The 15,891-nt window shown below is 49.5% G+C and overlaps 1 protein-coding gene across 1 annotated transcript in view; it reads left to right on the top strand.

The window, feature by feature from the left end:
* The window catches only part of SHOC1 (shortage in chiasmata 1), a 283,884-nt gene that overhangs the window by 8,339 nt on the left and 259,654 nt on the right, over positions 1–15,891 (top strand). The window contains exon 2 of the mRNA XM_033962662.1: positions 6,998–7,083. Within this exon, the coding sequence (XP_033818553.1) occupies positions 7,039–7,083 (45 nt within the window). The 5' untranslated portion in view covers positions 6,998–7,038. The remainder of the gene's footprint in view (positions 1–6,997; positions 7,084–15,891) is intronic.

The following is a 15,891-nucleotide window of genomic DNA, read 5'->3' on the forward strand; positions in this document are numbered from 1 at the left end:
GGAGTTTGGCTAGATTCAACACTATGTATGAAAGATCAAGTATTGGCAGCAGTCAGGTCTGCTTTCTTCCACATGCGAACTGATAAGTAGATTAAAATCATTGCTTATATCTTATGATTTTTGATTGGTGGTTCAAGCCATCGTACGTAATTCAGAGACTGCAATGCTGTCTATTTGGGAATTGTTTTTTTTTTTTTTACGATGTAAGGCATTGCAAGTAGGACAAAATACAGCTGCATGATTGATATGTGGTGGAAACAGATTTGACAGATTTAACACCATTGTTGAAACAGCTTTATTGGTTACCTATCAAATTTTCGCATCATTTTTAAAGTTTTGGTATTGATCTTTTAAGTTTATATGACTCCTTGGTACCTGAGATAAGTGGTGAGTTTGTATCATCCAACTAGATCTTTAAGATCAAGGTAAACAATGCAACTGATAACAGATAAACTATTACATGCACATTATGCAAGTACTAGGGCATCTGTGATTTCAATAGGTATATATCTTTATGGAACAAGTTGACAGGATCGTTGAGATTACTCTATGATACAGAGAGATTCAAGAAGGTGTTGAAAACAACTCTATTTTCAGAAGCTTTTAAATGATTATATTGCTGGTTATGATGAAAGCTGAATTGTGTTGTTATTCTATTGAACAATTTGATAAGATCATTTGATTACTTTCTGATGTTACTTAAGAAGATATTGAAAATATTTCTGCTTATAGAACTTTTTAAATGGTGGGTTTATATTAATGGTAGTGGTGAATGTTACTTGAATTAGGTTGTGTTATTTTAAATGTTTGTATGTCAGACTGATTGTGTTTGTATTTTGTAAACCTCTTAGGTCTAAGCGGGATAGAAAATTTTTAAATAAATATAATTATTTATCTGTCATCATAGTAAGCTTTTTTTCACAGACACCCAACAGATATACATAAACATACATATGGGTTGGAAAGAGTATTATCCCAGGACAAGCAGGCAGCATATTCTCACATGTGGGTGACGTCATCTACGGAGCCCCAGCGCGGACAGCTTTTCAAGCAAACTTGATTGAAGTTTCAAGTTTGCACACTGCACCACGCATGTGCATGCCTTCTCGCCCACTAGAGGGCGCATCCCACCTCGTGGTCCTCAGTTCAATTTTTTCCGCGGAGCCAGAAAGCCCTGTGGATTGTGAGCTTCCTTTGCCTGCCTTTCTGTCACCGCGTCTGGTTTCTAATCGGTCGCTGTGCTTTATATTTTTTCTTTTCGTGTCGTTCCCGATCCGTTTTTCAAACAAAAATAAAACACAAAACTTTACTTTTCGTTCGGCTCCGGGGGCTCCCGGCAGCCGTGGCCGCAGGACGTCGTTCGTTCCCGGCCTGTTTCTTTGTTTATGTCCCGTCCTGTGACGGGCTTTAAGAAATGCAACCGGTGTGAGCGGTTGCTGTCAATAACTGACCCCCACCGGTGGTGCATAATTTGCCTGGGCCCCGATCATCCTACAGCCTCCTGTGACCGCTGTTCAACGTTCCAGCCCAGAGCCCTCCGCCGCCGTCGGGCGAGAATGGCGGAGTTGTTTGCTGTTGACCCCGCGCCGGTGAAGGCCTCGACGTCGGCCCCGGCTTCGGCCCCGGCCTTGACCTCGGCCTCGGCGACCTCGGGGGCCTCGGCTTCGCCTCGTCCCTCGACCTCGAAGTCGACGTCGGGGACAAAGCCTGCCTCGGGTAAGTCCTCCTTTCCATCCCCTACAGGGTCTGCTAAGAAGCCATCCTCTGCTCCTACCACGGCGGGTGGGTCGTCCTCGGCCCCGCCTAAAACTCCGGCCACGCACGTCCCGAGGGAATACTCGAGACCGAGGTCGCCCTCCAGGGAGCCTGCCCCGACCTCGGACCTCCCGACCTTCGTCGGGATTCCGGCCTTTCAGGACCTCCTCCGAGCTCTGATTTCGTCGGAGCTGTCGGGGGCCCTTGAACAGCAGCAGCGGGCTTCGGGCCCGACTGCTTCGACCTCGGAGGCTCCGCCCTCGGCGACCTCGGCCTCGGGTATCGGGGCTCCACCGACCTCGGCCTCGGTTTTACCCTTGACCTCGGCCTCGGGGGCACCGCCTGAGCGCAGCGTGCGGCCCCGGGACAAGGTGTGGCGGGTGCGACGCATTTCCTCCTCCTCCTCCTCGAGGTCCTCCCGGGGCTCCTCGCCCTCAATTCGACCTCGGACGAGGCGTCGGCCGAGGAAGCCGAAGCGTTCCCGGGGCTCTCCTCAGCGGCGTGACCGTTCCTCGCCGCTCGGGGGCGAGGCTTTGCAGGTGTTGGAGTTGCGCCTCGATAACCCGAGGCTTCTCCGGTCCCCTGCTAGAAGGGTTTCCCGCCACTCCTCGCCGAGGGGAAGGGAGAGTGCCTCCGTTCCCCGGACTCCGGGTACCTCGCCTAGAGGCTCTTCGAGGCGGAGACGTTCTCCTACCCCCTCGAGGCCTTTGGAGCTGACTTCGTGGGGCTCGGGGTCCGGCAGAGAACCCCATTATTCTCACGAGGTTTCTCCCGTTTGTTCGGCGGAGAGGTCGAGAAACCCCTTCACCGCCCGCCAGGCCGTCCTCCTTTTCCACTTTTGTGCAGGACATGGCACGAGCCCTGGGTTTGGACCTCATGGCGGGTTCCCAGTATACAAAGGAATTCCTAGAGGAGCAGGACCTCCCCACTCCACCTAGGGAGGCCCCTCGGCTCCCCTTAAATAAGGTCCTCCTACAGACCTGGCTGAAAAATCTAGCTAACCCTCTTACAGTCACGTCTGTCCCGTCCAAGATGGAGTCAAAATACAGGACGGTACCTACCAAGGGGTTTGAGAAGGCGCAACTCTCCCACCAGTCCTTACTGGTAGAGTCTGCCCTGAAAAAGACACAACCCTCCCGGGTTTCTGCGGCGGTTCCACCCGGCAGGGAGGGTCGGACCCTGGACAAGTTTGGCCGTCGCCTCTACTCTAATTCCCTGATGGCCACCAGGGTACTAAATTATGCCTTCACCTTTTCCTCATATCTGCGTGGCATGGTGAAGGACCTCCCTCAATATCGTGACTCCTTACCGGACTCCCAAAGGGCGGGATTTGACAAATTTATGTCCAACCTGTCTCAATTGCGTTTGTACCTTTTCCATGCTGTGTACGATACATTTGAGCTGGTTTCGAGGGTGTCGGCCTTCGCAGTGGCCATGCGCCGTCTGGCCTGGCTTCGCACCCTCGATATGGACCCAAACCTGCAGGAACGTCTTGCAGACTTGCCTTGCGTGGGGTCCGAGTTGTTTGATGAGTCTTTAGAGGCGGCGACCAAACGGTTGTCGGAACAGGAGCGCTCGTTGGCCTCCTTGGTCCGTCCCAAACCTAGGCCCCCGCCGCAGAAACCCTTCCGTCCTCCTCCGAGGCGGTATCCCCAAAAGTCAACCCCGGCTTTTTCTAGGCCGCCACCTAGACGCCCATCTCAGCAGGGCAGAGGGGGACAGACGAAAGCCCCGGCGCAGGGTCCTTCCAAACCCGCGCCGTCTTTTTGACGGGCTGAGTGGATGGGGCAGGTTCCCCTCCGCGATCTTACAGGAACCCCTTCCCATAGGGGGGCGTCTCCGGTCCTTCTACGCGGCTTGGACCAAGATAACATCCGATGCTTGGGTGCTCCGGACCATCTCCGAGGGCTACTCTCTCAATTTTTTGTCAGCGCCGCCAGATCAACCTCCGGGGGCTTCCCCTTACAATCGGGCCCAACTTCCCATCCTTCTGACCGAAGCCAAGGCCCTGTTGAAGCTTCGGGCGGTGGAACCGGTACCCCACGACCAGCTGGGGACGGGCTTTTACTCCCGTTACTTTTTGGTCCCAAAAAAGACCGGGGACTTACGCCCCATACTGGACCTCAGGAAGCTCAACAAGTTCCTGGTCCGGGAGAAATTCCGGATGCTGTCTCTCCCGGTTTTGTATCCTCTCTTAGAGGAAGGGGACTGGATGTGCTCCCTCGATCTGAAGGAAGCATACACCCATGTTCCGGTGCATCCCGCCTTCCGAAAATTTTTACGGTTCCAGGTGGGAGAACTGCACCTTCAGTACAGGGTCCTTCCCTTCGGCCTGGCCTCGTCCCCTCGAGTCTTCACGAAGTGTATGGTAGTGGTCGCGGCAGCCCTGAGATCTCGTGGGCTTCATATTTTCCCGTACCTGGACGATTGGCTGATCAAAGCCCCGACCAGGGAGGGGGTTATCTCAGCGACCCGACAGTCTATCATCTTCCTTCAACGCTTGGGGTTCGAGGTAAATTTTCCCAAGTCGCAGTTGTCCCCGGCCCAGTCACTTCAGTTTATAGGCGCAGTGCTGGACACTGTGCGCCTACGTTCATACCTCCCGCCTCCTCGGTTGGAAGCTTTGGTTCGGCTGGGCCGTCTGGTCTCTCAACTGCCGGTCGTGTCAGCCCAGCGCATGATGATGCTTCTGGGCCACATGGCATCTACGGTCCACGTCACTCCGTTTGCCAGGCTACACCTGAGAATTCCTCAGTGGACCCTGGCCTCCCAGTGGCGCCAGGATTGCGATCCGGTGTCTCGTCTCATTACGGTGACTCCTTCCTTGAGACGATCGCTCCGTTGGTGGACCGACTCTTCCAATCTTTCCGGAGGTTTGCTATTTCTCGTCCCTCCATATCGCAAGGTTCTGACCACGGACTCCTCGGAGTACGCGTGGGGGGCCCACCTCGACGGTCTACGGACCCAGGGTCTGTGGTCGACGGAGGACCGTCGCTGTCACATCAACGTGCTGGAACTTCGTGCCATCTTTCTGGCGGTTCGAGCGTTCGCCCACCTACTCCACGATCAGGTAGTCCTCATTCGCACGGACAACCAGGTGGCGATGTACTATGTGAACAAGCAGGGTGGGACGGGCTCTTGGTCCCTCTGCAGGGAGGCACTCCACCTTTGGGAGTGGGCGATCTCCCAGAACATCTTCCTACAGGCGGTCTATATCCAGGGAGACCGGAACTGCTTGGCAGACAAGCTCAGTCGGCTTCTTCAGCCGCACGAGTGGTCGCTCAACTCCAGAGTCCTGCGCGAAGTCTTCGACCGCTGGGGGACCCCGCAGGTGGATCTGTTTGCCTCTCCGGAAACTCGCAAACTGCCCCTGTATTGTTCTCGAATGTACTCCCTGGACCGTCTAGAGGCAGATGCCTTTCTTCTAGACTGGGGAGGGAGGTTCCTGTATGCGTTTCCTCCTTTTCCTCTGATCATGAGAACGTTGGTGCGTCTCAAATCATCCACAGCCACTATGATTCTCATTGCGCCTCGGTGGCCGCGTCAGCACTGGTTCTCCCTGCTGCTTCAGCTCAGTACCAGAGAGCCTCTACTTCTACCTGTGTTTCCTTCTCTGCTGTCTCAGAGTCAGGGTTCGATGTTGCACCCCAATCTTCAGTCGTTACACCTGACCGCTTGGTTCCTTGCCCCTTGACTTCGCCCCGGGTTTCTCAATCCGTGAGGGAAGTGTTGGAAGCCTCCCGCAAGATTTCGACCAGGCTTTGTTATTCTCAGAAATGGACCAGGTTTTCTTCCTGGTGTTCCTCTTATCACCTGGATCCTGCTTCGGTCCCGGTGTCTTCGGTTCTGGATTACTTGTTGCACCTGTCTAATTCTGGTCTGAAGACGACATCTGTGCGTGTTCATCTCAGTGCCATTTCGGCCTTCCATCGACACCTGGATGGATGCTCTCTTTCGCTCCATCCTTTGGTGACACGCTTCATGAAAGGACTAATCAAGGTTTGTCCCCCTCTGAAACCTCCTCCCGTCGTGTGGGATCTGAATGTGGTTTTGGCTCAACTGATGAAACCTCCCTTTGAGCCAATCGACAAATCTCTTTTGAAATTTCTGACTTGGAAGGTAATTTTTCTGATTGCCCTCACATCTGCACGACGGATAGGTGAGTTGCAAGCCTTTGTTGCGGACCCCCCTTTTACTGTGTTTCATCATGATAAGGTAGTTCTCCGCACTCATCCGAAATTTTTGCCAAAGGTTGTGTCTGATTTTCACCTCAATCAGTCCATTGTCCTTCCTGTGTTCTTCCCGAAGCCCCACTCCCATCCTGGTGAGACGGCGCTTCACATGCTTGACTGTAAGAGGGCGTTAGCATTTTACCTCCAACGCACCAGGTCTCATAGGAAGATTCCTCAATTGTTTTTGTCCTTTGATCCTAATCGCTTAGGACATCCTGTTTCCAAGCGCACCTTGTCCAACTGGTTGGCTGCTTGTATTTCGTTTTGCTACGCTCAGGCTGGTCTTCCGCCCCCGGGTCGAGTCACGGGGCATAAAGTCAGAGCGATGGCAGCCTCTGTGGCTTTCCTCCGTTCTACACCGGTGGAGGACATATGCAAGGCTGCCACTTGGTCTTCGGTTCATACATTCACCTCCCACTACTGTCTGGATACTTTGTCCAGAAGTGACGGCCGGTTTGGCCAGTCGGTGTTACGTAACCTGTTTTCCTAAATTGCCATCCTCCCACCTGCCCTTTTTTGGTTGGCTTGGAGGTCACCCACATGTGAGAATATGCTGCCTGCTTGTCCTGGGATAAAGCACAGTTACTTACCGTAACAGGTGTTATCCAGGGACAGCAGGCAGATATTCTCACAACCCGCCCGCCTCCCCGGGGATGGCTTCTTTGCTAGTTATGGAACTGAGGACCACGAGGTGGGATGCGCCCTCTAGTGGGCGAGAAGGCATGCACATGCGTGGTGCAGTGTGCAAACTTGAAACTTCAATCAAGTTTGCTTGAAAAGCTGTCCGCGCTGGGGCTCCGTAGATGACGTCACCCACATGTGAGAATTTCTGCCTGCTGTCCCTGGATAACACCTGTTACGGTAAGTAACTGTGCTTTATGAGCCATGCTCTTGAGTGTTTTTCCACTTTTAATCTTTCAGAAACTAGTGTAATAACTGTCTCAAAATGATTGTATTTGTATTACTATTTTACTAAAGACTTTGCTGTATTTTGTTTCATTTATTTCCAGTTCTGCAAAGCTTTGATTATCCCTACTGGAGGAAGGAAATTATGTTTTCAGCTTTTAAATATCACGCAGTAGACTACTTATCTGAGGTACTGCATTTGTTCAAATCACTTTTGTTTCCTAAGGAAGTTACTCAATTATGTCTTTATATGCTCAACCTAGGAATCCTTATTTTCTTTTTGCTATAGCATGTAAGAAACTGAAGCTGATATCTATTTTAAAGGCTTTTCAGCATGCTTAAAATGTGTTTCTTTGGTTTGGAGGTACAGTAGCATGTTAAAATGAACTGATATTCAAGTTTTGAGGCCAATGAACTACTATGTGAATATGTTTGTACAATGACATAAGAACTAATATAGTGATTATGGCCTTGCAAAATGCTTACCAGTTCATACAGCTGATTGATCATCAGCATATATTAATAGGAAGAAAGAGCTGAGATCTTAAAAATGCTGAGATCATAGGGAGAGTCTCTTTAAATTGAAAGGAAACTCTAGAGTGAGATGGCATAGAATGTGGCCCTCTTGCAATTCTTCACAATCCTTCAATTTAACAAGTTTGAACAACTTTGTGTTAAATCATGGTGTGCTTTTGTTTTCCATCTTGGTGGGGCTTTGCTCCTGGTGTTGCTGCGAGCACTGGTAGTTTACCTGTTCTTATCCCAGGACAAGCAGGCAGGTATTCTCACTAGTGGGTGATGTCATCCGACAGAGCCCCGACACGGACATCTTGAAAGCATGTCTTGCTTGAAGAAACTTAGAAGTTTCGAGATGCCCGCACCGCGCATGCGCCAGTGCCTTCCCGCCCGATGTACCGGGCGTGTCTCCTCAGTTCTTTCCTTTCCGCGGAGCTGAGAAGTTTGTACTTCATTCTGCGCTGACTGAATTTCAGTTTTTGCCTTCTTTAACCCGCGTTTCTGTTTATTTCTTTGACTTTATTTCAATTTTACTTTATTTTTCAAAAAAAAAAAACAAAAAAAACTTAAAATTATTTCTTCCGGCGGTTCGGCCGGGCCGGCCTCGTGGCTGCGGCCTAGCGGCTTCGACCTTGCAGCGTCGATTTTCCGGCCTATGTCCCGACCAATCACCGGTTTTAAAAAGTGCAGCAAGTGCCAGCGTGCGATTTCGCTGACGGACCCACACCGACGCTGCCTTCAGTGTCTTGGTCCGGAACACGTTCCGAAATCGTGCCGGCCTTGTTCCACGCTCACTGCGCGCTCGTTTAAGCGGCGCTGCTTGCTCTGGGAGTCGATGTTCAAGATGGAGACTGCCAAGGACATCTCTGCTACTGCGGCTGTAGAGGTTTCGCCGGTCCATTCGAAACCTACGTCTGTGACTCCTGCATCGAGCATCGTGAAGCCCGCATCGTTTGTCCCGGCTTCAGCTTCGAGTTCAGCATCGGCACCTGCCTCCGTCTCCTCGGTTCAGGTACCGCCTTCCACTGTCCCTCCCGTGGTCATCAAAGTGCCTAAAGCTAGCAAGCAGAAGCACTTGGCCACGAAGGAACGCGAAGACCGTGCAGGAGGACCCCCTTTCGGTGCGGATCCCTCCATATCGGCTTCGCTTCGATCCCTGCTAGAAGCTCAGTTTGTCGAGCTTATGCGCACTATGGGACCCCGGCTTATCGCCAACATTCACGGTGAGCTTCCGACCCCGGTTTCAGAGGGCGGTCCGCCCCCTCCCCCTCCTCCTCGTCGTTCGATCTCTCTGCTCGACGAGGGGGATCGGCGGAGGGCGGCGGAATCCTCCAGGAGGGCTTCCCTTCCTGAGATGCCACCTTTGGAGCCCATCACACCTCAACGCCAACAGGATGCTAGGGCGGCTCCTGATAATCGTAGTCCTGGGCATACTGCATCGCAGGAGGAGTTCTTCCGCACTCCATACCAGACCTGGGTGGCGCTGCGTGAATCCGCATCTCTGCCACCTCTGCGATCCACTGCATCGAGCCCTATCCATTCCTTTGAGGCTTCGAAGGATCACTCGATGCATAGAAGATCTCGTTCTCCGTCCCGTCACCGGGAGGGGCATCGATCTCGGCACTCTTCTCGGCACTCCTCACGTCATTCGGAGGTGTCTCCGCAGAAGAAGATGCAGCGTTTGGGATACTCCTCGTCGGATGTGTCCCAGCCGGAGGGGCCGGAGTATGAGGAACCATCTGCCTCCTATTCTCCATGCCGATCTCAGCTCTCCCTGGACCCGGAGGCTTCCACGTCTTCTAGCCCGTCTCGTCGGCCGGCCTTGGCAGACCAACTGTCTTTCTCATCCTTTCTCCGACAGATGGCGGATGACTTGGATGTAACTTTGGACACTGGGTCCAAATATTCTAAAGAGTATTTGGACACCATGCATTTACCTCACCCTCCGGCGGAGACACTTCGGCTTCCTCTACACAAGCTGCTGGACCAGACTTTCATGCGCTGTTTTGAGACACCGTATTCCTTACCTGCAGTTCCCAGTAAACTGGATGCTCGATACCGCATCGTTCACCACAAGGGGTTTGAGGGAGCTCAACTTTCTCATCAGTCCCTTCTAGTCGAGTCCTCTCTCAAACGTTCTCATCCCTCCCAAGTCTATGCTTCCGTGCCTCCGGGCAGAGAGGGGAGAACGATGGATAAGTTTGGTAGACGTATCTATCAGAACTCGATGATGGCGACTCGAGTGCTCAACTACAACTTTTTCTTCTCTTCATACTTGGATTTTTTCTTGCCGGTGCTCCGCAAGTTCATTCCTTTCATCGATGCTCAGGCTCGTTTCCAGTTTGAAGAGGTGGTGGCGACCCTGTCCCAATTACGCCTTCAACTGATGCAATCCTCCTACGATGCCTTTGAGCTCTCGGCTCGAGCTGCGGCATGTTCGGTTGCCATGCGTCGCCTGGCATGGCTTCGAACCATCGATATGGATCCGAACCTCCAAGACAGACTTGCAAATGTACCTTGTGCAGGAGCGGATCTATTTGATGAGTCTATCGAAACTGTTACCAAAAAGCTGTCGGACCATGAAAAGTCTTTTCAGTCTATTCTGCGTCCTAAACCGAAGCCTCAGCAGTCTCGTCCATCTAGACCGCCTCAAATTTACCAACGGCGTTATCAACCGAGGCAGACTCCTCCTGCGAGACAGCCTGCGAAGAGACAGCCTCCGCAGAAGACGCAGCAGAAGCCTCAGATGCCGGCTGCACCCAAGGCTACTCAGCCTTTTTGACTCTCTTCCAGGGAGCATAACCAACGTTCTGTCTTCCCCTGTTTTTCCCATAGGGGGTCGTCTCCATCATTTTTGTCATCGATGGGAGTCAATCACCACAGACCTTTGGGTCCTTACCATCGTAAGAGAGGGATACTCTCTTCATTTCCACCGGGTCCCCCCGGACCACCCTCCAAGAGAGTATCCTTCCAACTTAACGCAGACCGCCCTTCTTCTCCAGGAGGCTCAGGCCTTGCTTCGGCTTCGGGCTGTCGAGCCGGTCCCGTTAGATCAGCAGAACCAAGGGTTTTACTCCCAATATTTCCTGGTTCCGAAGAAGACGGGCGATCTGCGGCCCATTTTGGACCTTCGAGTCCTCAACAAATTTTTGGTCAAGGAGCGGTTCCGTATGCTGACCCTTGCCTCTCTCTATCCCCTCCTCGAGCAGAACGATTGGTTATGCTCTCTGGACCTCAAGGAGGCCTACACTCACATCCCGATTCATCCGGCCTCCCGCAAGTTCCTCAGATTTCGGGTGGGACATCTACATCTGCAGTATCGAGTGCTTCCATTTGGCCTTTCCTCTTCGCCCAGAGTCTTCACGAAGTGTCTGGTGGTGGTGGCCGCTGCACTCCGGAACATGGGTCTCCAGGTGTTTCCATACCTCGACGACTGGCTCATCAAGGCCCCGTCGGCCCCAGAGGTCATTTCGGCGACCTTGACTACGATTTGTTTTCTGCAGAACTTGGGCTTCGAGATCAACTTTCCCAAGTCACATCTTCAGCCCACCCAGACTCTCCCCTTCATCGGGGCGGTCCTGGATACCATCCAACTTCGAGCGTTCCTTCCTCCTCAGCGCATGGATGCTCTTCTTCTACTCTGCCAGTCGGTGTCTTCTCGCCCGTCCATCTCAGCGAGACACATGATGGTCCTCTTGGGTCACATGGCATCCACAGTTCATGTGACGCCTTTTGCCAGACTACATCTCAGAATTCCTCAATGGACCTTGGCATCTCAGTGGACTCAGGTGTCCGACCCGTTGTCCCGCCACATTGTAGTCACTCCTGCTCTACGGCAGTCTCTTCTCTGGTGGATGACCTCTTCGAATCTATCCAGAGGTTTGCTGTTTCACTCTCCTCCCCACCAGAAAGTTCTCACGACCGATTCATCGAATTATGCATGGGGAGCTCATCTGGATGGTCTTCGCACTCAGGGGTTCTGGACCAGTGCGGTACGACTCCATCAAATCAATCTTCTGGAGCTCAGAGCCATCTTCAATGCTCTTCAAGCTTTTCAACATCTGCTTCACGACATGGTGGTCCTAATTCGCACCGACAATCAGGTCGCCATGTATTATGTAAACAAGCAAGGGGGCACGGGCTCGGCCTCCCTCTGCCAGGAAGCTCTTCGAGTCTGGGATTGGGCGGTCCGCCACAACACCTTCCTCAGGGCTGTCTACATTCAGGGGAAGGACAATGTCTTGGCAGACAAATTGAGTCGTCTTCTCCAACCTCACGAATGGACGCTCAATTCCAAACCCCTTCATCAGATATTTGCACAGTGGGGGACGCCTCAGATAGACCTCTTTGCAGCCCCCCACAACTTCAAGCTGCCTCAGTTTTGCTCCAGGATCTACACTCCTCTCCGCCTCGAGGCAGACGCTTTTCTGCTGGGTTGGGGGAATCGCTTCCTGTATGCGTTTCCTCCTTTTCCTCTCATTCAGAAGACTCTGGTCAAGTTGAGATCAGACCATGCCACCATGATTCTAATTGCCCCTCGGTGGCCCAGACAACCTTGGTTCTCCCTTCTACTTCAACTCAGCAGCAGGGAGCCCATACTTCTTCCAGTGTTTCCTTCACTACTCACTCAACATCAGGGTACACTACTTCATCCCAATCTGCAGTCCCTCCACCTGACAGCTTGGTTCCTTTCAACATAACTCCTCACCAGTTTTCTCAAGCAGTGAGGGAGGTCTTGGAGGCTTCCAGGAAGCCTGCTACTCGACAGTGCTACTCCCAAAAATGGACTAGATTCTCCTCCTGGTGTATTTCCAATGCTACGGAACCTCAGCGAGCTTCCCTTTCTTCTGTATTGGACTACCTTCTACACCTATCTCAGTCTGGTCTCAAGTCTACCTCTATACGAGTCCACCTGAGTGCTATTGCGGCTTTCCATCAGCCTCTACAGGGGAAACCTTTGTCTGCTCATCCTGTAGTTTCCAGATTTATGAAAGGTCTTTTTCATGTCAACCCTCCTATCAAACCTCCTCCTGTGGTTTGGGATCTCAATGTTGTCCTGTCTCATCTCATGAAGCCTCCGTTTGAACCTCTCAACAAGGCTCCACTTAAGTATCTCACCTGGAAGGTGGTTTTTCTGGTGGCCCTCACGTCTGCTCGCCGCGTCAGTGAGCTTCAGGCCCTAGTAGCGGATCCACCGTTCACTGTATTCCATCATGACAAGGTGGTTCTTCGTACTCATCCGAAATTCCTGCCTAAAGTGGTCTCTGAATTTCACATCAACCAATCCATCGTGCTTCCAGTGTTCTTTCCAAAGCCTCATTCTCATCCTGGGGAAGCTGCTTTGCACACTCTGGACTGTAAACGTGCTTTAGCTTTCTACTTGGATCGCACAAAGCCTCACAGAACTGCTCCTCAACTTTTCGTCTCCTTTGATCCAAACAAGTTGGGACGACCTGTATCGAAGCGCACCATCTCTAACTGGATGGCGGCTTGTATCTCTTCCTGCTGTGCCCAGGCTGGATTATCCCTTCCCTGTAAGGTCACAGCCCATAAGGTCAGAGCAATGGCAGCCTCTGTAGCCTTCCTCAGATCGACACCGATTGAGGAGATTTGTAAGGTTGCCACTTGGTCCTCGGTTCATACATTCACCTCTCATTATTGTCTGGACACTTTTTCCAGACGGGATGGACAGTTTGGCCAAACAGTGTTACAAAATTTATTCTCTTGAAATTGCCAACTCTCCCACCATCCCATTGGGGTTAGCTTGGAGGTCACCCACTAGTGAGAATACCTGCCTGCTTGTCCTGGGATAAAGCAATGTTACTTACCGTAACAGTTGTTATCCAGGGACAGCAGGCAGCTATTCTCACGTCCCACCCACCTCCCCTGGGTTGGCTTCTCAGGCTAGCTACCTGAACTGAGGAGACACGCCCGGTACATCGGGCGGGAAGGCACTGGCGCATGCGCGGTGCGGGCATCTCGAAACTTCTAAGTTTCTTCAAGCAAGACATGCTTTCAAGATGTCCGTGTCGGGGCTCTGTCAGATGACATCACCCACTAGTGAGAATAGCTGCCTGCTGTCCCTGGATAACAACTGTTACGGTAAGTAACATTGCTTTATGGTGCTTTGAATGTTAAATGGACACTTTACTCACTTGCATTGCACAAGGCTTTTTTACATAGTGAAATATTATTTGAGGAGGTTTTTTATGCCAATGATTTCAATATACCCCGGTTAGCCTCCACCTATTTATTTACTACCTGGACTATTGGGTTTGGTGGAGGGGGGATCTGAAGCTTTTTCCTACCTCATGATAATTTTCAGGGAAGAAGTGTTTTGGGGTGCAGGCTGAGAGTTGTCCGTTTTCTATTGAACTTCCAGTGTTCTCAGCAACATTCAATATCCTCTCTGCGGTTCCTCTGGTTGTTTATGTTCATATGGTCACTGTGCTGTGAAGCAGGTCGAGAGTGTAGTCGGAGAGTTGCTTCACTTACAACCATCTATAGCTTTGTGATTTATTAAGACCAAATTTATGTTGCAACTGTGAAAATTCAAGCAGTTTACCATTTGAAATTCGTATACCTGCTATCATCCAATGCTTCCAGATGACTTTAAATCCGCCAATTTGGATCTTGGAGTTTAACCATATAGTTTGATTTGTTGATTTATAGATTAGAATAGGTGTTAAATTGCTGACATATCTTAGGGTTTTCCATGTGTCCATAAATATTCTATTATCTTTATATAAATTTGGCATTTTAATACTAAGAACATGACATAAACGTAGAGGAAACACGAGTCGCCATTCCAATCATAACCAATCTGGGGTATTATCAATGAGCTCTGGGAGGACCCAATACATACCCTGGCGTAAAATATAGGCTTGATGATACCTATAGAAGTTTGGAAAATTTACCCCACCCTCCGCAATTGGTTTTTGTAAAGATACTAAAGCAATTCTAGGAGTTTTGCCCATCCAAAGAAATTTTATAAGAATACTGTTTAATTTTTTATAAAAGACCCCTTAAAAAACACTGGTAACATTCCCATCTGATAACAAACCACAGGCAATATCATCATTTTGATAGTTTGAACTCTCCCCCACCAAGACAGATGTAATGGATTCCATTGCTCGCACATTTCTGTTACCTTCTGCAATAAATATTTTTCATTTTCTTTCATTGTATCATCCAGTGTATTTTTAATCCACTTTCCTTCCAAACAAAAGAAAATGGATCAAATAAACCTTTTGTACAATTCATGTTTAGTAGAAGAATTTCTGATTTACTCCAATTTATCTTATATCCTGAAAATTTTCCAAATTTTTCAAACAAATCAAGCAAGCATGGAATGGTTGTTTCTGGATTTCTCAAATGAAGCACAGTGTTCTCCCCAGAAATTTTTTCCAGCCGGGTGGCATGAAAAAGTAGCCGGGTGGGGCTAGATGAGGAAATTTGGTGGTGGGGAAAATTAACCCCCTCTTTTACTAAGGTGCGCTAGCATTTTTAGCGCGTGCAAACTCCTGCGCTACGTGGGAAAACTAATGCCTGCTCAATGCTGGCATTAGCATCTAGCGCGCGTGGCAATTCCTCCGCGCGCTAAGCACATGCTAAAACCACTATCGTAACTTAGTAAAAGGAACCCTAAATATATAAAAAATGAAAAAGACATTCCCTCTTTTAAGAAATCTTTAAAAACATTTCTTTTTAAAAAGATTTTTAATACATAAAAATTTTGCTTTTTAATAAAATTTTTTCCGTTTCAAGAATTTTACTACCTCCTCAATGTTTTTCCCTTAAATGTGTTTCTTATTATAAGATATGTAACTTTAACCTCCCTTTCCTCCCAATTGTTGTCTGTCTTGTCCAATATCTAATGTTTATATATTTATTGTATGTTTTTATCTTAATTAATTGTATTTTAATATACATCGCTTTGTATAAAGATATAGCGATTTATCAAATATTTAATAAACCTTGAAACCTTGAAACCTTGTACTATTTTTATTAGTTAATTATTATTATTATTTTTCAATGCTCAATATGACTTCCTTTTTTAAGGTTTGACACTTGTGCCAGAATATTTTTACTAAATTTAAGAAGTATTTGCCCTCTTTCAAATGGTATAGAGGTTAAAAAAGGGAAAGGCGTTAATGAAGTCATTAGGTTCAATCTAGCCATTTATTTCTGCATGAATTTAAACAACTAAAAAAAAAGATAAATATAGCCCAGTCATACAAGAAATGGCTCTACAGCAGGGGTGCCCACACTTTTTGGGCTTGCGAGCTACTTTTAAAATGACCAAGTCAAAATGATCTACCAACAATAAAATTTTTAAAAAACACAAAGCACACTGTACGCAGAGAAAATGTTAATTATCATTTATATTCCGCGGGTTTTCAAAGAGGTCAAGGCAGACGATTCTATGCAATGTCACCTCAGGAACAACTACAAAAATAGACAAATATACCCCCTCCCTTTT

This window comes from Geotrypetes seraphini, chromosome 1, assembly GCF_902459505.1.
Source record: "Geotrypetes seraphini chromosome 1, aGeoSer1.1, whole genome shotgun sequence".
NCBI lineage: Eukaryota > Metazoa > Chordata > Amphibia > Gymnophiona > Dermophiidae > Geotrypetes > Geotrypetes seraphini.